General features: G+C 32.5%; 1 protein-coding gene across 1 annotated transcript in view; it reads left to right on the top strand.

Moving 5' to 3' along the window:
* Window positions 1–22,409, top strand: part of PREX2 (phosphatidylinositol-3,4,5-trisphosphate dependent Rac exchange factor 2) — a 401,699-nt gene that overhangs the window by 145,381 nt on the left and 233,909 nt on the right. The window contains exons 7-10 of the mRNA XM_074202053.1: window positions 1,216–1,420; window positions 14,702–14,851; window positions 17,210–17,354; window positions 21,968–22,068. Of these exons, the coding sequence (XP_074058154.1) occupies window positions 1,216–1,420; window positions 14,702–14,851; window positions 17,210–17,354; window positions 21,968–22,068 (601 nt within the window). The remainder of the gene's footprint in view (window positions 1–1,215; window positions 1,421–14,701; window positions 14,852–17,209; window positions 17,355–21,967; window positions 22,069–22,409) is intronic.

The raw sequence follows: 22,409 nt of genomic DNA, 5'->3' as shown, positions 1-22,409 counted from the left end.
AATTTCTGCTTACAAAGAGGCATTGACTCCACCCTGTGATCATTCCTCAAAAAATAAAAAATGAAAAGCTACACTAAAGATCCAGGAACTAGATTATAGATGATTAGAAGAGAACATATAGGTGGTGATCAGTGGAGGGAGAAATCGAAGCACTGCTCTAGTGGAAATATATTGTGTGTACCACTAGAATAAAAGAAAGAAATAAGTGATAAATGTTATACATCTAGCTTATAATTAAGAGATAATAATAGTAATGGAAGTTTTAAGCTGTTCATACATTTACTAGAATTCACTCACTATCAAAATCAGAACCACTGAAAAATTCTTAATTTACTTTAATTGTAATTTTAATTTTTAGGAGGTAGAGAAAGTAAAAAAAAGTGAACTCTAATTCTGGACTAGGTCTTGACTAATAAGGAGAAATTGATTACTAAAGTAGAATTCATTAGGACATTGTGAGGCAGCAGTTTTATTCCATCTTAGAGTTCATGATGAAGAAAAGGAAAACAAGACATTGTTGTATAGTTTTTCATGAAACCAAATATTGTAACAGCATCATTCCTAGAATGGACACGTTTGATGTAGTGTACTAAAATTCTATAGTACTTTTAGTTCAAGAGAATCTTAAAGTTTTAAGACTGAAATTGGAAAAATTTTTGATAATGTTGCCAGTAGGTTCACCATGGAGTTCAGTAGCAGTGTTAGAATAGATTTGAGGAAGGATGTAATCTGAAGGTCTTTGAAAATGAACTGTTTACAATTCATTTTTGTGGCCTTATTTTGATCATATTATCTAAATAAGAATTATCATTGCAAGGGGGGGGGTTGTTTTATTTTAACAAGGAAATGGTGTTAAGTGACTTGTCCAAGGCTACACAGCTAGGTAATTATTAAGTGTCTGAGGTCCTCCTGACTCCAGGGCCCATGCTCTATCCACTACGCCACCTAGTTGCCCCATGCGTTTTAATGAAATCAGATTTTTATTTCAGGCCAAAAAAATCTAGTAAGACTGAATAGTTTCTTGTCTTCTTCAGTAGTCTAGTCAATTGTTTCTTTTCTTGTTAAAGCTAAATGCAAATCAAAATATTTAGTTAAAAAATGTAGCAGTTTAAATAATAAAAATAATATTAACTCACATTTCCCATTAGCACAACCAACTTGTGAGAAAGGTAGTGCATGAATTTTTATCCCCATTTTACTGATAAAAATGCTTAGGTTCTGAAAAAAAAGGGTTTATCTATAGTCCTTCACTTAACCTTTAATTTCAATATTTTACACACTAATGTGTTCATAAAGTATTGTTTTTCCTTTTTTAGGCGGTTAAAGAATAGCAAGGCCTCCACAGATGGGCACCGATATCTTTTTCGTGGCAGAATCAATACTGAAGTGATGGAAGTTGAGAATGTGGATGATGGAACGGGTAATTATTAGATTGATAAAGGATTTTTATTGGGAAAATATGAATGAATATTTTTTTCATTAGAACCACTATTTATTTAATGCATTGGAAGCATAAACCTTGAGTATTTAAAGAAGTGTTGGTTACTAAATACATGAGCAATAACTATGGATTAAAGAGTAGTTTGATTTGTGAAATTTTGTAAATATGACTATGATTTCTATATTTGAGACTATTTCTATCATAAGTATAAATTTGATTCAACAAAATTTTAATTTGCAGATATAATATAGGCCAATATAAATAAAGGAAAACAAATGAAAATTATTCAGGGACAAGTTTAAATTGGATGTAAGGGGAGAAAAAACTTTCTAAAAATAGAGGCTCAAGAGAGGTTTATGTTGCTCTGGGTGATAGTAGGATCTTTCTCAACCGAGTTCTTCAAGCACCATTTGGTTGCTATGGAGAGGATTCTTCAGAAACTTTTGAGGAGGAATTATTTCATATTTTTCTTTACTTAATTAATGCTTATTGATTTAGAGGCCTTTTGCTTAGAGAAAATGCTTGAATCCATGGCAACTGATGAGAGTATCAAGAAAAAATATAGAAAGAGATAGAACCTTTGAGTATATATTTCTAAAACATGATAAATGTGAATGATGGTCAGCATAAGTGTCTTCAAAGCAATGGTCAAGCATATCACCACATAGCCAATAGCATCAATGTCAGCAAAGAGCCATATAGTGAAAACCATTAAAAAGAAAATATAAATGAAGGAGTACTTTGCCAAAAGTTACAGACAAGAGGCAGCTAGGTGGTGCAGTGGATAGAGCACCGGCCCTGGAGTCAGGAGGCCCTGAGTTCAAATTCGGCCTCAGACACTTAAAATTACCTAGCTGTGCAAGTCACTCAACTCCATTGCCTTGCAAAAAAAAAAAAGTTAAGAAAAGTTACAGACAAGTCAACAAGGATGAGGACTGAGCAAAAAGTCTTTGGATTTAACAATTAAGAGATCTTTTGTAATGTTTTAAAGAATGATTTAATTTGAATATTGATGTGGAAAGTCAGATTACAAAGGGGATAATTGAAAGAGAATAGGCTATGAGGAAAGGGAGGCCTTATGCATAGTTTTTCCAGAGAGTTTGGCAGTGAAAAGAATAGTGACACAGGACATTTCTTAAGGATTGGGAGAGGTCTGGGGGTATTGTTAGGCAGGAGAGAAGGAATCAATGCATAGAACTTAAAGGTAAGAAATTGAAATGAAAGGATTGATAGGGCTAACCTTTTCCAGGGGTGGAGCAGAATCACTGATATCCTGGAAGAGTTTGACTTTCTTCTAGCCTAGAGAAAGAAGTAGAAAAGAACTGTGCTAAGTTCTTTTTACAAATATCATCTCATTTGATCTTATCAACAACCATGAGGTATGGATGCTGTTTTTCACCTCATTTCACAGCTGAGATAACTGAGGAAGGCAGAAGTTAAGTGACTTGTCTGGGATCTTATAATAAGTAAAGATCTGAGAACAATTTGAACTCAGACTTTCTTGATTCCAAATCTAGTTCTCTATTTACTGTGTTACCAGCTGCTCCAATTAGGAAGGAAAGGATGGAATTAATATTGAAAGGTTCTTAGAGGAAGAATTTGGAAGAAAAGGGAGTTTGTAGGGGATATCCTCAATTTTCTTGGTAAAATAAAACTGAGCCTATAACAATATTCTATTAAGATTCTAATTGTGGTTTTGTTAGTGTTGAGCCAGACGCTAGGCAGATATATGCTTTATGGTTTCTTTAGAGTGAAATTGGGTTTTTTTCTGGAAAGATTTCAGTTTGTGCTTTGTGCGTGATAAACTTACTCACACACCAGGAGGTCTTCCAGGAAAAATAGATCTTTAGGAAGTAATAGGATCTCTGTAATAGCTATAATTGGAATTCTTGCAAGGAAAGGCAAGCTTCTTGCCTTTAAGACTTTATACAAAAAGCTCTGATTATAGGACTTTGGAAATGCTTCATTCTCCTTTACTGGTAGAAAGAATCCCTGGATTAGATGTTTTATAAATTGATGGGTCCTCATTGACCTTTTAGTCTACTTTCACAGCATCCCTCATTTTGCAGCTTAGAAAAAACAGTCCAGGAAACTTTAAATGACTGGTTCATCAACATACTTATAGTTACTAAAAAGTCAGGGATATAATGTAATGTATAAAAATCTAAGATTAATATAGTTTTTACAGTGAGTACTAATGATCAAAGAGAATGTAGTATTGAACTTAAAAGCTCCTGGATCTGCTCAGGAAAAGAGAAGGTAAGAAAATAGGGGGAAATGGAGAGCTTCATAACATCAGCCTGAATTATGTTTCCCTTTTATTCTTACCTCTTATCTAAAACAATCCTTATGTCAAATTCGGGACTGTCCTTGTCTCTTGTCCCTCTTGGATTTTTTTTTTTTTTGATTCTTAATATTCTGATCACAACCTTAACTACACAATCGTTGCTTGACAAGCCAGTCTTTTAACTCTTCTGACAGTTTACTAAATGGAGTTTTGTAGTTTGTGTTTTTGTATAGATTAATGTCCATAGGACTTCATGTACCTCATTTCATTTTTCCCCCTTCAACCTTCACTTAAATTCTGAATTTGAAATCAGAAAAAAAACACAATTTAAGCAAGAGTTGACAATTACTTAAAGCCAAAACATATTTTGTTTTTCTATTCAGTGATCTGCTGATCATTATCATCAGATAAGGCATAAAGTAGGGGAAAATATGTTTATCAAAAGGCATATGACATTGGCAAATTGGAGATCCAATATAGAGTTTAGGTTGAAGAAGATTCTCTTTGAATTGTGATGTACTTTGCTCCGGTTTGTGGATAATATTGTGCTAAAAGACTAAAATGACTCATTTAGAAGTAATCCCACCTTGTGACTTAAGAGAGGTTTAATTTCCAAATGTTGAATACACACTGGGTTCTTGAAAAATGCTTCTTTGATTAAATTCAATGTGATGAAAAATATATATTTATGGGATAACATTTAGTATTGAATGAAATGTATTTTTTCCTTTAAAGATACTTGTTACTATTGTTTTGTTTATATACTGAACTTTACAAGGGAAATTGGATACATTAATTTTTTTAAAAAAATATTCAATTGTTGGCCAAAGAATTATTAAACAATTAGTGATTTTATTGTAAAACTAGCATATAAAAGAACTTTATTATGTGTTTTTAATAAAGTCTTACTTCAATACTTCAACTTTTCATATAGGGTGATCCTGGGGTATTTCAATAGAGTTTAAATTTTCCCAGGCAGTGAAGTGCTCCAGTATAGTTCCGGTTATGAATTGTGTGCATGCTCTTAAAGGGCTACCACAGGAGCAGCTAGGTGGTGCAGTGGATACAGTACTGGCCCTAGAGTCAGGAGGACCTGAATTCAAATTTGGTCTTAGACACTTAATAATTACCTAGCAGGATGATGCTGGGCAAATCATTTAACCCCATTGCCTTGCAAAAACTGAAAAAAAAAAAGGCTAGCAATAGTTTATTTTAGAGGGAGCAGCAAAAGACAGCCTTTCACCTAAAGCTAAATTTGTCATAGCAATTCATAAAGATTGTCTACTAAGACATGGAAGTCTGCTTGAATGTTTCAGTGGAGACAATATCAACAATAATGAAATCATGGATCTTTGAAATATTGATGAATTATCTTTTTAAATTACAATGATATGAAATAATTTATTATAGTAACCAAAAAAAAAGTTAGCATGATTTCCACGAAGTCTTATTTTTAAATCAAGGGTTCTTTGTCCATTAGGCTATGAAAATTAGACTTGATGCAAATATAATTCTTTTTATCCTTTAATAGGTTAGTTCACATTATTGTTATTTATGAAGTGTTCCCTTGAAAATATATGGACATAGTCTCCCATTGTTGGTCACCAGAAAGGAGTGAACAGAATATTTAGTCATCAGTTTCTTGATGCAGTGAATAATGCATTCTGGCATTTTCTAACATTTCCCAGCCCACAGCTACAATGCTTGGCAGATTTCCATCTCATTAAAATGCAGAGTTATTGAAAGGATACCAGTATGTCTGCTGAGATTTATGGTCCTTCAGTTTTAGAAAATCCCATCTCATTATGCAAAAGTGTGCTGAATTAAGAATAGAAAATTTGCAAAGTATAACATTCTGAAGCAATTAATGACCTATTCAGGGCTGCCCTTTAGATTTTCCTTGCCTTTACTAAAAGTCAGTGAAGACATTTGATAGTTTGTACTTATTGTAAAAGTATTCTAATTCAAGATTTTATATGATGTATTCTGTGAAATTAAATATTTTGACCTGTTAAGATCTATAGCTTTCTTTAATTACCAGAGCAAAAGTGGAAGATGTTATTGAATCTTCTCATTGTATAGGAATGCAAGGAAATCAATGCCTGTGTTATTATTCTATGACTATTTGTTCCCTGGGTATAACTATTGAACAAAATGAAAATCAAAATTGCTAAAAGACTGTGCAAGAAATAGTTGTGCAATCATTATTAAAATAGAAGCTACTTGGAACATCACTTTTGTATTTATGCCCCAAATTGCTCAGTAACTTTTTTCTTCAAGAAATTTAAATAGCCAGAACAGAGATAAAATTTAACCCCTATAAATGTTTTGTTATCACTTTTCTTTAAATCTTTTAAAATGCTGCCACATTTGTTTTCTTTCAAAGTATCATTCACTATAGCTGTGAGGCAATCAACATTACTTTTGTCCTGCCCTATCTACTGCCTTAGGCAGTAAACTGATCTTGTGGAACACAAATCTAGATTGAATAGTCATATAACTATAATGGACAGTTAGGTGTCACAATGGATAGAGTATCTGACCTGGTGTCAGAAAAATTATGCTTCCTGAGTTCAAATTTGGCCTTAGACACTTACAAAAAACTCCACCAGGGCAAATCATTTAACCCTGTTTGGCTCGGTTTGCTCATCTGTAAAATAAGTTGGAGAAGGAAATGGCAAACCGCTTCAAAAACCCCAAAATGTTGTCATGAAGAGTTGAACATGACTGAAAATTGATTAAACAATATACAACACATATAGGAACAATATTCTTATATGGGATGAAATTGTTGAGGTGAATTTGGATTACAAGTTTAGTTAATTTTTGGGTCACACTATTAATTAGGCACTCATTGAATGTCTCTTATATCCTCTGCACTATGTTAAGCCCTTGGCAGGGAAAAAATGTGTCTGAGATATAGAATTAGCTTAAAACATAATATTTTCCTTCAAGGAAGTTATGATATACTTGAGAAAATAAACTTTTGTATGCATAAATAAGTTTATACATTTATATTCACATGTGCAAGTATACACATATATCAATCAATAAACAGTAGTTACTAAATCTCTTATATGCTCCAAGTACTGTGCCAAGCATATATATATATATATATATATATATATATATACATATATATATTATATGTATGTACATTTGCATGTTTGTGTATATAAATACATCTATTTGTAAATAAATATGTATATAAATGCATTTTATTTTTAATATATAAATATGTAAATAAATTTAATTTATACTTACACATGTATATGCAGACAGATATGTGTATATGTATGCAGACAGACATCTATTATTTATATGTATGTAAATGTGATTGCTATAAGACAAGTAAATTCGATAGTGCATGGTAGAATACTTGATTTAGAATCAGGAAGACTTGGAATCAAATCTTGCCTCAGGCATTACTAGTAGTGTGACCCAAATATATAAATCTCTTAACCTCTTTACTTCATTCTCCTCATTGTGAAAATGCTATAAGAGCAGCACCTACCTCACAGAGTTGTTTTGAGAATCAGATGAGACAGTATGTATATCATCTTTGTAAATCTTAAAACGGTATATATATATATATATATATATATATATATATATATATATATATTTGCAGTTTTAATTCATTTTTCTTTATACTTCATTTCATCTAGTTTAGGGCTAGATGAAAAGAGGATAATTTCTAGAATGAGGAAAGTGATAATTCACTAAACTACATCTGCAGTATTATGGAGTACAGTATTTATGAAAGTTGCAAACTCATGTGTATCTAGAGTAGGATGACAAGGAGGGGAAAGAATAGAAATTATTTCAAAATATATATATATATATATATATATCTATTGCAAGAACTGGGTAAATTTAAATAAGAGAAGCAAAATCTTTTGCACTTAAGGGTAGACTCATTCTGCATTCTTATATTTGTATTTTCAAGTTAAACTTATTTTCTTTATTTTAGAGGAGAACTAGGAGCACTAGATGGTTGTAGTAGAGAAATAGATATAAGGGAAAACACTAAACTTTAGATCAGCTCTTATAAATATTGCTGATATTATCATCATCATAAATGTTTTAGAAATTAAGAGATAAAAAAAATCTATACTAGGCTCCTTGGAAAACATGATATAGATAGGTGAGGGAAAGAAGAGAGGGAACATCTAGAATAGGCAACAGTATGGTAAATGGCTTGGATGTTGACTTGGGGCAATAGTGAGACAGACTCAATTAGAGTGAAGGAAACATTTTGGATGATAGTGGGAAGTAAGGTGTGGTAAATTGGATGGAGCTAGGTGGAAATCCTAAAGTTAAAAAGTTCAGATTTAATATAATAGGAATTACGTTTTTTGAGCAGTGGGTGAACATATTTTAACATTCTATATTTTTCTCGCCTTCCTCCCTTCTTTCTGCCCTCCTCAGGAGAGCAAATAATTTAATATAGATTATGCATGTACAGTCTTGTTAAACATATAACATATTATTCATGCTGTGAAAAAAAAGACTAAAAATAAAGGGGAAAAAACCAGGAGAAAGAAAAAACAAAAAAGAAACCACATTTTAAAAAGTGAAAATAATAGGCTTTGGTCTACCATTTAGACTCTATAATTCTTTCCCTGGATGTGGAAAGGAATTTTTCCATCACAAATCTTTTGGAATTGCTTTGATCACTCTATTGTTTTGAAGAGATAAGTTTATCATAGTTCATCATCACACAATGCTGCCATTGTATACAATGTTCTTCTGGTTCTACTCACTCCACTCAGCATCAGTATTTTTCTGAATTCCTCCTGCTCCTGAATTCTTTTCTTATTATTAATATTTTTGAATTTTACAATTTTCCCCCAATCTCACTTCCCAACCCTGACCCCCCCAAAGAAGGCCGTCTGATAGCCTTTTCATTGTTTCCATGCTACACATTGATCAAAATTGAATGTGTTGAGAGAGAAACCATATCCTTAAAGCAAAAATTAAAATATAAGAGATAGCAAAATTACATAATAAGACAACTTTTTTAAATTAAATTAAATAGTTTTAAATTACTAGTTTTTGGTCTTTGTTTAAACTCCACAATTCTTTCTCTGAATACAGATGGCATTCATCATAGATACCCCAAAATTGTCCCTGAATGATGAAATGAGCCAGTTCATTAAGACTGATCATCAACCCCATGTTACTGTTAAGGTGTACAGTATTCTTCTGTTTCTGCTCATCTTGCTCTGCATTAGTTTACACAACTCCTTCCAGGCTTCTCTGATTTCCCATCCCTCCTGGTTTCTAATAGAGCAATAGAGTTCCATCATATACATATACCACAATTTGTTTAGCCATTACCTAATTGGTGGACATTCACTCAACCTCCAATTCTTTGCCACCACAAACAGGGGGCTCCTATGAATATTTTTGTACAAGTGATGTTTTCACCCTTTGTCATGATCTCCTCAGGGTATAGACCTGGTAGTAGTATTGCTGAATCAAAGAGTAAGCACTTTTATTGCCCCTTTGGCATAATTCCAAACTGATCTCCAGAAAAGTTGGAGGAGTCCCCAGTTCCACCAACAATGCATTAGTGTCTCAGATTTCCCACATCCCCTCCAACACTGATCTTTGTCTTTTCTCGTCATATTGACCGGTCTGAGTGGTACCTCAGAAATGCTTTAATTTGCATTTCTCTAATCAGTAATGATTTAGCTGCTTGTGATTTCTTACATTCATATACCACAATTTGTGAGAAAAGTAGTTTTTAAGGAATATTTGTTTAGCAGCATTGTTCAGAATGATTTGAAGAGAAATAGAGGTAGAGAGTTGAGATAGGAGACTTCTATAGATATTTCATATGTGAGGAAATATGGCTTTAGACTATGGCAGTGGAATTGCAGCCAATTTGGGGAGCTTCTAGAAAATAGGTTTGCATATCTGACATTCTGAATCTACAGTTCTTCTTGATTCCATCAACCATCATGTATAAATGATCATGGATTTCCCACCCTATTTCCTTTAACTCTAATATAAGTTGTATCTATTTGGTTATGTTCTTCCACAATCAGACATGATTGGAAGACTGACCAGGGAATTTCTCAGTGGGAGGGAGAGGCTGTTTGACTTTTTTGTGAGGAGTAGGGAGAGGGACGGGGAAGAGAAGGACTAGAGAAGTCATGTAGGTGGGGCCCTGTCTCTAAAAAAATAAAAGGTGTTAAGGAGGGAAGAAGGGTATAGGAAGGGAGTGAAGGAAAGGGAGAAAAAGTGGATGTGGAAGACAGAATACAGATGAAGAGTGAAGGGGGGAAAAACGACCAAGGGGGATCGGAGAGGGAAAAGGAGTACAGAGAAAAAGAAAGGGAGAAGAGAGTAATGGAAAGAATATTTGTGTGTGTGTGTGTGTGTGTGTGTGTGTATTCCTGTATGACAGTTGTGAGAGACAAAAACAGGTAACAAGACCATTTCTATATTTCTAAATTTATATTTTTACTTGACTACATAAAGGAAGTATTAAGAGAAATGAAATGGCACAGAGATAGTGAATATAGGTATAATTTATAGTTTACTTCTGTGCTAAAACTTTCAAATTTTTCTAATTTAATGAAGGTATATATTTTATCAGCTTTTCAGCCTTTAGGGGTGTTGATAATTCTCTCTCTTTTTTAGAAAGATTTATTTTGAGTTTTACAATCCCTCCCCCAGTTCTTGCTTCCCTCCCGCCACCCCCACAAGAAGGCATTCTGTTAGTCTTTACATTGTTTCCATGGTATATACACTGATCTAAGTTGAATGTAATGAGACAGAAATAACCTTAAGGAAGGAAAATAAAGTATTAGAGATAACAAAATTGCATAATTAGATAATGTTTTTTTTTTTTTTTCTAAATTAAAGGTGATAGTCTTTGGTCTTTGTTCAAACTCCATAACTCTTGCTCTGGATACAGATGGTATTCTCCATTGCAGATGGCCCCAAATTGTCCCTGATTGTTGTACTGATGGAATGAACAAGTCCATCAAGGTCGTTCATCACCCCCCAGGTTGCTGTTAGGGTGTGCAATGTTCTTCTGGTTCTGCTCATCTTGCTCAGCATCAGCTCATGCAAATCCTTCCAGGCTTCACTGAATTCCCATCCCTCCTGGTTTCTAATGGAACAATAGTGTTCCGTTACATACATATACCATAGTTTGTTAAGCCATTCCCCAATTGATGGACATTCACTTAATTTCCAATTCTTTGCCACCACAAACAGGGCTGCTATGAATATTTTTGTACAAGTGATGTTTTTAACTCTTTTTTCAAAATCTCTTCAGGGTATAGACCCGGTAGTGGTATTGCTGGCTCAAAGGGTATGCACATTTTTGTAGCTCTTTGGGCATAATTCCAACTTGTTCTCCAGAAAGTTCACAGCTCCACCAACAACATATGTGTCCCAGATTTCCCACATCCCTTCCAACATTGATCATTGTCATTTCTGGTCATATTGGCCAGTCTGAGAGGTGTGAGGTGGTATCTCGGAGATGCTTTAATTTGCATTTCTCTAAAAAGTAATAATTTAGAGAAATTTTTTATGATAAATCTCTTTTGAAAGTAGAAGCAAAATAATTCTGTGCCTTCCCAACTATGATAAATGAGTTCAATACTTATAAAATTTTGAGATATATCCTGTCTGATTTAGGGAATATATAATATGAACTTTGTTGTATTTAATTAAGAATGTTTCTGATAGCTCTGGATTTAATTTAGTAATGTTTGTCAATATTCTCTTTGAAAGTATGTGTCCATACCTAGAAATAATGTGATAAAACAATGGAACAGATTAGAAGAGATGTAGATTTTATTGTTTTAATTTAAATTTAATGAAAATTATATTGTTTTAATTTAAATAAGACATTGGCCTCTTCCTACCTTTTTTATAACTTTTTCTCTTGAATGCACACTGCAAATAGACATTAGCCTCCCTCATATTTCTAAAGCATATTATTTTATCACTTGACTCCATGAAATTTTCACTGACTGTGCTCCATGTTTGTAATACTTACCTTTCATATCTCTGCTCCCTAGTTTCCTCAGTTTCCTTTAGGTCCCAGTTAAAATTTCCACTTTCTGAAAGAAGTTTTCCCCAGTCTCCTCTAGTGATTATCTCTAAATATCCTGAATCCTTATATCCTTGTTTGTCCACAGTTGTTGGCCAGTTGCTTCTCTAATAAGATAGAAATTTTCTTTTGCATTTCTTTGTTATTGCCAGGGTTTAGCATAGTGGCTGGCAAATAGTAAACTTTTAATCAGTGATTGTTGACTTGATTTTACCTGATTTGAAAGAATGATCCTGAACTAATAAAATATATCATTTGGGAAAATGCATCAGAACAGTCTACTTTTCACAAAACCACAGGGACATTCCCATGCTCTCTCATTTTCATTCACTTCAAATCATCGTTTTGACCAGCTAAATTTCTGGGAGAGATGACAAAATATGATTTACAAATAGTTATTGATAATTTCCCTGAAGTTCTTGGGATTGCTTACTGGTGAAGATTCCACAGTGTAGGGATACTAGTAATGATTTTGTCCTGTTTGCATTCTTTGCTTGATTAGGGCAAGAAGCAAATTTACATGCCACTAATAAGGAAATATTCATTATATCTATTGTTAGTTGAAATGAAGTGACACTAGTTGACTGCTATGTGACTGTTTAGCAAAAATGGACCTGTGGGATCTGGAGAAAACTACTTAGCATGCAACAGACTCAGAAGAAACAATAAGTTTGGATCCATGCCAACTGAGTGGCAAGAGTGGAATAGTTTTGGGAACAAGATTAGCTTTTTTAACTGTATGCAATAATGCATTTATTTCCATATATTTGCATTATTTCCCCTTGTTACCATTATGTGGAAAACAAATCTTTTGGGAATTCCTCAGTTTTATTCTAGTTTTTATTATGTTGTAAAAACATTAGGATTCTATTATGTTCTATATGTTTTTCCCAAAACAATTTTTGAAAAGAATTTTGGATAGAATAAATGAAACGTCACATAATAGTACTTATGATGGATAGTGTGATAAAATAATTAAGAAAGGCTTCATGCAAGGCTTGGATATTCCATTTGATACTGTAAGTTAGGAGAGTTGAATATCACTGTAATCTTATTCTTTTAGAATTTATTATTTTATTCAATTAATATAAATGCTTTGCTGAGTATGTTTCTCTGGATTACATGCTTGTGTCCTTTGATTCATATTCATATTGCTCGTCCATAGAATCAGAGAGAAACTGACTACTAAGAGTCTCAGGGAACTAGGGATACCCTTGAGGATCTAAGTTTTTCGCACTGTGGGAGCCCTGTTTGTGTGAATCTTACTGAACATCAGCCTGTATTGTAACTCTTAGCAAAGGTGTTTACAAAACTGGTATACTGGAGCGGCTAGGTGGCATAGTGGATAAAGCACTGGCCTTGGAGTCAGGAGTACCTGGGTTCAAATCTAGCCGTGTGGCCTTGGGCAAGCCACTTAACCCCATTTGCCTTGCAAAAAAAAAAAAACCTAAAAAAAACCCCCACAAAAAACCTGGTATACTAGGAACAGTTGGAGCAAAACAGACTCCCAAAATTCTACAGTACATTCTCCCACAAATAAATATAATATACATGAGGAAATGAGCACAGACCTAGGAGTATAATAATAGTAGTAAGGCATTATTTTTAGAGATTTCATGTCCAAAGGTAATCTCCTGGTTGCTACAAGTCCTTTCTTGAGTTCATATCCAGAATTATTCTTTCACTCTGGTGGTTATCTTTCTGTATTCACCTTTGTCCATGCTTTTTTGCGTTTGTTTTCAGTCTTTCTCTGTCTCTGTCTCTCTGTCTCTGTCTTTGTCTATTACTTCTTTGTCTTTAATTCCACCTTTCCTTCTGTGTCTCTGTCTCTTGCTTTTTTTTTCTCTCTCTGTCTCTGTCTTTCTGTCTTTCTCTCTTATCAAGTGACCTATTTTGCCCTAGGTGTGTCCTTTTCTTAGTTGGATAATTTGGGTCTTACTGGTCTCTTCTGTCTGGTGACATGGGCACTGGACTGCAATTTTCTTTTGTTTCTTTTGTGAGGCAGTTGGGTTAAGTGACTTGCTCAACATCATATAGCTGATAAATAAAGTGTCTGAGGCTGGATTTGAACTCAGATACTTCTGACTCTAGGGTTGGTACTCTGTCCTCTGTACCATCTACTCTTGGACTGCAAATGTTAATACCCTCTGCACTTCTATCCTTGCCTCAGAAGCTGTTGCCTGAGCCCTCTGTTGTAGGCACAAGATTATTTGCATGGATATGGTGAGATTCAAATGAATTAATGGATGTGTCAGTTTGAAAACTTTAATGTACTATCTCAGTTTCAATTAGTAACCTACAATGATCAGATCTCTAGTCTGGAGATGACTTCAATACTGGATTCTCTACATTAGTCATATTAGGTTAAACCATTTTTTTAGTCTATAAAGTTAACAGTCTAGGAAATCAAGCCCTAATTTGATGTGATTGTCTTTCTAGGTGAAAACTTTTCTAAGTTCTCAGTGAAAATTTAGTAATGGACTCTCTAAATCTGAGAGCTGACCGGAAGACAACCCTGGCTATTTCCTCCTTAAAGTACTTGGAAACCTAAGATCTTCTACCCTTTAACTGATCTACTTCCAATCTTCTTTCTTCCTCTCAAGAGGGGTGGTTGACTTTTTTGGTGAGCCAACCATTTCCATACATTTCTTGATTCCATCAGAGAGATTTATACCTCATGGAGAGATCACAGGACTATTTTGATTATACATTTAAAGCTATTAATTGGGATAAAAATGGAATCACAACCTTACAACTGTTTATAGTTTGTGATCATTTAGAGTGCAGTTCATCTTGTTATTATTTTAAAAATTCAGAAATTCTTGGGGTAAATTCAATGTATTTCATATACATTACACTCTATTCTTCAATTTTAAAAATTATTTCATTTCAGCTGATTTTCATAGTAGTGGACATATTGTTGTTAATGGTTGGAAGATACATAATACAGCAAAGAATAAATGGTTTGTGTGTATGGCTAAAACACCTGAAGAAAAGCATGAATGGTTAGAAGCTATTATGAAAGAAAGAGAAAGACGAAAAGGTAAGTGCCAATAATTAGGTTATTATATTTCCTTTCTTGTCAAGTTTTATTTATTCACTCTGACCAAAATAAATCTTTGCTTTTTATTAGAGCACTTTCTTTGTTCTTTTCTCATACAGTTTCACACCTATCTTATAATCTATTTATTTGTGAAGTTGGCATACTAGAATGCAAACTACGTTAGTGTGAGAATCTCACATTCATTTGAATATCTTCTTTCTAGAGTAGGTGGTTAATATATATTTACTTGGATTTGTCAAGTGACCTGGTAATTAGTAATCATAATATTGCATCAACAATACTTAGGTAATTCGATAGTAATTTAAAACTGAATAAATAAAAAATGGCATTATATTTTATGATTAAAATGCTTTGCATGTATTATATTATTTTCACTTTCAGCCCTTTTGAAGTGGGCATTTCATGCCCCCCACAATTTAATAAAGAAATTGCTTAAATGACAGAACTATTCCATTTTATAGATGAGGAACCTGAGGCCAAAACAGGTTAAATGATTTTGTAAAGGTCTAACAATTAGCGTATGATAAAGTAGGGATTTGAAGCCTGATTTCCTGAGTCCAAGGTCTAGATTTCTTTCTACTATATAATCACCTGTGAAAAACACAAAGAAGAAAGCAAGATTTACTATTTTACTAGATGTCCCCAAAGATTAAAATAAGGCTGAGGCTTTTGAGGCACCTTTTCTGTGAGCATCCCATTATATAGTACTTTTGTGCTACTGAAAATAAAAAAGAGGAAAGAGAAAAGATTATTGGTAAAATAATGTTGAAAAGACTACTATTTGTTTTAATCTGTCTCTTGTTCAATAATTTTTGGAGCCTGTTCATGGTAACTGACAAGCAACTTTATATGGTTTATTCATAAGAGACAAAATTGAGCAGCATAATACAGTGTAGCATATTCATTCTCTTACTGATGCTCAGAACTCCTTGAATGGACTATAAACAATACTATTCCCATTTTTTCAGATGAGGAAGTTGAGGCTTAGAGAATAACCCATATTTGCAGAGCTAGAATGTGCTGGGGATGAGATACAAACTGAACTAACACTACTCTTAATCTGATACTTTCTTTAATACAATGTTTCCTGCCATGGTTTATCAAGTAGATTAAGTAGTAATGGATTGGTCAGTTTGTTTTAAACAGCAAAGTGAACCCTTTGCAACTAAACTGGGTTGTACTTATCTTCAATTTACTCTCTTGGAAATTTGTAATCTGAAATTCTTCAGCATTTAGGCATAAACATTATTACAGAGAAGTGTTTTGTAACTGATTAAGAGCTGGTCTTCATCAAGATTTGCCTCTGACATATAGTGAAAATTTAACTCTGAACAGGTAATTATAACTTCTTAGGGTCCCCAAGGAACTCTGTGAAAGTTTAAACTGCAAAGCAGGTGTAAACCTGCACAGGTAGGAGTTTCATCCCTGGGAATTCTCTTTAATAATGAAATCTCACCTCTGTCCTCTCCTCATTCTTAATAGAATAGGAAAGGAGACTCCTGAATTCTATCACTAGCTCTGAATCATATAAATCTATTATAAGTGAATGCACTTCAGGATTATTGATTTAAAAATAGAAATAACTAGATATATGCAGGAAAATGTATATCGTTTTCCAGCAATTTCTTTTATCAACTTGTGTGCATGAGGTACAATCCATGTTCAGTCTACACCATAGACTGGTCAACAGAAAGAAGAGGTGTCCAATGAAGTGCTAGTTGAATTAAAACAATGAAAAATATCTTTCCTTGAAAACTTTTTTATTGTTTGTTTTTGCAAGGCAGTGGGGTTAAGTGACTTGCCTAAGATCACACAGCTAGGTAATTATTAATTGTCTGAGGACATATTTGAACTCAGGTCCTCCTGACTCCAGGGCCAGTGCTCTATCCACTGCACCACCTCACTTTCCCCCTTGAAAACTCTTTTAAAACCACATCATTTTAGCAAAGTTTATTATTAACTTAAAAAAAAAACACCAACTCAATTTTGGTTTGAATTGACCAGTTAATTATTTTTTATCAGTTGGATTCATTGTACATAAATATGTATTCCAAAATACAAATTTGATATTGAAATAAGATAGATGTGTGAAATTTACTAGGATTCTTATTAATTGATAATGTTGACAGATTCTGAGACATTATTCACATCTCTTTACTTTTTCCTCATTCATAAAATGAAGTTGATCTTTAAGTTTTAAAATTCTATAGCTATATGAGTTTATTTTCATTATTAAAAAGTATATAATATAATTTTGGTAGCTAGAGAAGGGAAATTTTGCCATAAAATCTAACTCCAAGGTTTGTTTCCTTTTTTCCTTTTTTTCATTTTTGTTAGGATTAAAACTGGGGATGGAACAAGATACATGGGTCATGATCTCTGAACAGGGAGAGAAACTTTATAAAATGATGTGTCAACAAGGAAATCTTATCAAAGATAGAAAGAGAAAATTGACTACTTTCCCTAAATGTTTTCTTGGAAGGTAAGTTCGAAAACCTTGATTGAGATATATGGGTTTTTTTAAATTATTTTAAACATTTTTTTCTAAAAAATTTGGGCCTCATATTCTTCCCATTGAGAAAAGAAATATGTCATCCAAAATTTATTTCCCTATTAGCCATTCTGTAAAAAGAAAGCAAGAGCCATAAAGGAAGTTGGAAAAAAAATGTTTTAATCTAATTTGAGTTTGTCTCTGGAGATGGATCATGTTTTTCATCATGAATCTTTTGGAATTGTCTTGGATCATTATTATGATTAGAGAAGTTGCCTTTCACAGTTGCTCATCATCAAATATTTGCATGATGTTCTGGTTTTGTACATTTCATTTTGCATGGGTTCATAAATGTACTTTCGGATTTCAATGAAACCACCCTGCTCATCATTTCTTAAAGCAAAAGAATATCCTATAGCAATCATATACAAACATTGTTAAGCTATTCTTTAATTGATGGGAATTCTCTTAATTTCCCATTACTTGCCACCACAAAAAGTAATAATTGCTACAGAAATTTTTGCACCTATAGATTGCTTTCACTTTTTTTATGAATTTGGGACATATATCATCAGGATAGTTCATACAACTCTAAAAAGACAACATGGAATTAAATGTCGTCTTTTTAGAGTTGTATGAACTATCCTGCTGATAAAACCTTTGGAGTTCTCATTTTTCATTTAGTGACTTCTGTATTTACCCAACATTTTCATCAAATCAGTTTTGATGTTTATGAGTGTTCTGACCCAGATGAGAAAATGAAGTGTGTGCACGAAATCTCTGAAAGTTGTCCATTCTTTTTCTGCTCCATTGTTTTCAATTGTCAAGGTCCCCAACTAGTAAAGTTTAATATTTCCTCCTCCAACTCATTTAACTTTTCCTCTCATAATTCTTTCGCTGTGCCATTTATTACATGTAAATTATCTTCAGGATTGATATAGCAAGATGTAGTTTTGCTTTTACTTTGTCTGAGATAATAAGTGCTACCTCTGTCTTTCTTATGTCTCTTGTAAAGAGGTTATTTGATAATGATTTTTATTACATTCCACATTATACTTAAGTTTTGTGGATGATTCCATCTCATGGAATTCCATCTTATTCCATCTAGTTATGATTATTAAGTATGCATTTCGCTCCATCATATTTTCTTTGTTTTTACCATTCTTTCTTTCTTTTTACTCTGTCCCTCTCCCAAAATCTGTTTTGCTTGTGACTACTTAATCCACCTTGTCTTTTATCACCATCCCCCTTTCTCTTATTTCATTCCTTCCTAATTCTCTGTTGGGTAATATAAATTTCCATACCCACTTGAATGAATGTATTTGTGTATGTATGTGTATGTGTGTATGGACATGTATCCCTCTTAGAACTAATTCACATGAGAGTGAGATTGAAATATTGTCCCATCATTTGTATCATGGTAAAAGTTATTTGTGTGCCTCTTTTATGTGAGATAATTTTCTCCATTCTTCCTCTTCCTTCTTCTAGGACATTCTGCCTTTTTACCCACACATTTTTTGTTCTGATCATTTGCATTGTAATTAATTCACTTACTCTGCCATCTATCTCTATGAAGTCATTTTTCCTGACCTAATAATTACCTTGTTTTTAGGAGGTACAAGTGTCATCTCGTTATATAAGAGTATATATAGTTTAATATTATTTAGTCTCTTATGATTTCTTTTTAAATTTCTAAGTCTTCTAGTTGAAAGTCAGTTTTTCTATTCATCTCTGATCTTTTCATCCAGAATGCTGAAAGTTCTATATTTTCATTTTCCCCCTGAAGAACTATATTCACTTTAACTGAGTAAGTTATCCTTGATTATAATTCTAGCTCCATTGTTTTCTGAAATATATTCTAAACTTTCTGTTCCTTTCAAGTGATTGTTGCTAAATCATTCATGATTTAATTATAACTCCATGATATTTAGATGTTTTTTTTCTTCCTGCTTGACATATTTTCTCTTTCACTTGAAATCTCATATATTTGACTATAAAATTCCTGGAAGTTTTTATTTTGGGAATTCTTTCAGGTTATATTTATTGGACTTTTCAGTTTTTATTTTATTTTCTAGTTCTAGGATATTGGGGCAGTTTTCCTTTAAAACATCTCAAAATATGATGCCTAGTCTCTTTTTTTGATTATGGTTTTCAAACTGTTCAGTAATTCTTAAATTATTTCACCTTGATCTATTTTTCAGGTCAGTACTTCTCTCTACATTTTCTTCTCTTTTTTTCATTCTTTTGACTTTGTTATATTGTTTCCAGTTATCTTATCAAGTCATTAACTTCCTCTTGCCCAATTCTTATTTTTTAAGAATTTATATCCTTCAATGAGCTTTTCTGACTTTTTACCCTTTTTTTCTATTTCTGTTTTTTAAAGATTGTTTTCATCACTGAAATTTGGTATCTACTTTTTCCATTTTACTTATTTTATTCTTTTAGAGCGCTATTTTCTGCATTACTTTTTGTGCCTCTATTACCAAGTAATTGTCTTCTCATAATTTTCTTGCATTGCTCTTAATCCTTTCCCCAATTTTTCCTCTGCCACTCTTATTTGATTTTGAAAATAATTTTCAACTCTTCCAGAAATTCTTGCTAGACTTATGTCAGATTCATATTTTCCCCCTTTGAGCTTCTGTAGCTGTTTTCACATAGTTGCCTTCTTCTGAGTTTGTTTCTTGATCTTCCTTGTCATCATAGTACTTTTTGTTGTCTGGTTCTTTTTTCATGTTTGCACATTTTTTTCAGTCTAATTATCCTGATTGAACTAACCTTTGAATACTAAGAAAGGGTTAGTTTTTCAAACATTTCTAACTCTTTTTGACCCCATGGAAAATAGCACTTCAATGATGTGCATGGAATTTTCTCACTGGAGTATTTTTTTTTCCATTTTCTTTTCTAATGAGTGAAAACAAATAGGATAAGTGACTTGTCCAGGATCATATAGCTAATAATTATCTGTCATTATCTTTCAGATATTGATTCACAGTTAAAGACAAAACATCATTATCATCTAGTATATTATAGAATTTCATCTTATTATGTCATAAAATTCTGGTCTCTGTTCTTCATTATATTTAGTTTATAGGTAGAAGGGCTCTTATTAATCCTGTTGCTTCATAATTTATTGGCTCTAAATTTACAATGAATATGAAATTTACACCCTATTTAGAAGAGAGAAATCACAACATGATAAAAATTTTCCACACTCCTAAGTAGGAAGGCTTAAATTTTTTTCTAATGCTAATATTGATCAAATAATTTACATTATTATGGAGCCATATTGAATAAGAATATGATTGCCATTAGAATTTTCCCAGGATTGATTAGTCTTCAATCTTTACTGGGGTTCTTTGAATCTCTATTCGTTCTCATTTAGTTTTCCTCTTATATCCTCATAGTTTGTATGCTTTAATTCTGTTTCTGCTTTTTTTTTTTTTTTTGCTTTGTATTATTTCCTATAGTCCTATCTAGATATATCTGTATATCTCATACCTATTGGTCATATTTGCATTTTCCTTAGAGAACCAATGTTTTTTCTAGTGACTGTCTTGTTAATGTGCATTTAAATTGTTTCTAATTTTTAGGGTTTATATATATTATTTCCCTGAACAATGTTGAATAATTATTTTTCTTTGTTTTTTTTGATAGTACTTTTAATATATTAACAAAAATCTCATATTAAATCAAATATTATGATTGCTTTTTACTAAGTTTTTGTTTATTCTCTCAGAAAAGATTCTACCAAAATTTTTTCCCTCCAGCAGTGAAGTGTATCTGTTTTTAGACTCGAATTTCATCCTTAGCCTCAATGAATTTCATGACTTTTGATATTTTCATCTGTTTCATCAATAGCAAATAATATCTCAAAATAGTTTTAATTTGTATTGATTATTATCTAAGGTTCAATATTCCAAAAGTTGTTTAAAATTTTCGCTTTTCTGGAAATTCCATTCATATTCTTTATCCCTTTGACTGTTTTGAATGGCAATTACCATTGTGACTTTTTAATATTTGATCATATATTTCAGATGTCAAATTTTATTCATCACAATTGTAATGAATATTTCCCAATCACTGATTTTTTTCTTTTAATGATTTTTTATTGTATATAAATTTTGTCTTCATGTAGTAAAGCACATGAATAATATCCTTAATAAATAATGCTATTTGCTGAATCAAAATATATCCCTCTCCTGGTAAAGATAAATCTTTATTGTTCTTTTTAAATCATAATTTAAGTCTCTCTCTCTCTTCTAAATGGAGTTTATTGTAGTGCACAATTTAAGAAATGGGATTAAGAGATTTGTCTAATTTTGAATTTTCTATTCATAAATTGCTTTCTAGTTTTTAGTTATTCCTATTGACTGGAGAACTTGAATTCAATAAAAAATTATTAAACATGGATTTGGGGTTTATCAATATAAACTGTTTCTAGACTGAGATAGGCATGAATTTAAAAGGATGCTTAGCAGGGTAAACATATTTGATATAAGAACATTTTGCTGTTCATGTATTTTGTTTGGTGAATGCATAATACAAGAAGAAAATAAGTCTATCTACTGAAAGTATTTTTTCCCCTTATTGCCTTTCTGTCATAGTGAATTTGTATCCTGGCTATTGGAGATTGGTGAGATTCATAAACCTGAGGAAGGTGTTCATTTGGGACAAGCATTATTAGAGAATGGCATTATCCACCATGGTAAATATATTTTTTAATTTTTAATTTTTGTTTTTATTTAAAGCAATGTGGTTAAGAGGGACTTGCCCAAGGTCACACAGATAGTCAATTAATATGTGTCTGAGGCTCCATTTGAACTCAGGTCCTCCTGACTCCAAGGCCAGTGCTCTATCCACTGCGCCACCTAGCTGCCCTGTAAGTATATTTTAAATGAAATCTTATTAAAATTTTTCATTTAGGCATAATTCCAAGGTTAAATCTATATTCTTATGTATGGATCTTAATTCTTATGTCTTTTGTATATGTAAACATTTATGTTATGGTTATATTTATGTTATTTACTTTTAAAATATTTAAATATT

Source organism: Macrotis lagotis, chromosome X (genome assembly GCF_037893015.1).
Source record: "Macrotis lagotis isolate mMagLag1 chromosome X, bilby.v1.9.chrom.fasta, whole genome shotgun sequence".
In the NCBI taxonomy this organism is placed as follows: domain Eukaryota; kingdom Metazoa; phylum Chordata; class Mammalia; order Peramelemorphia; family Peramelidae; genus Macrotis; species Macrotis lagotis.
The sequence above is the reverse complement of the archived record's forward strand: the minus strand, read 5'-3'. Positions and strand labels throughout refer to the sequence as shown.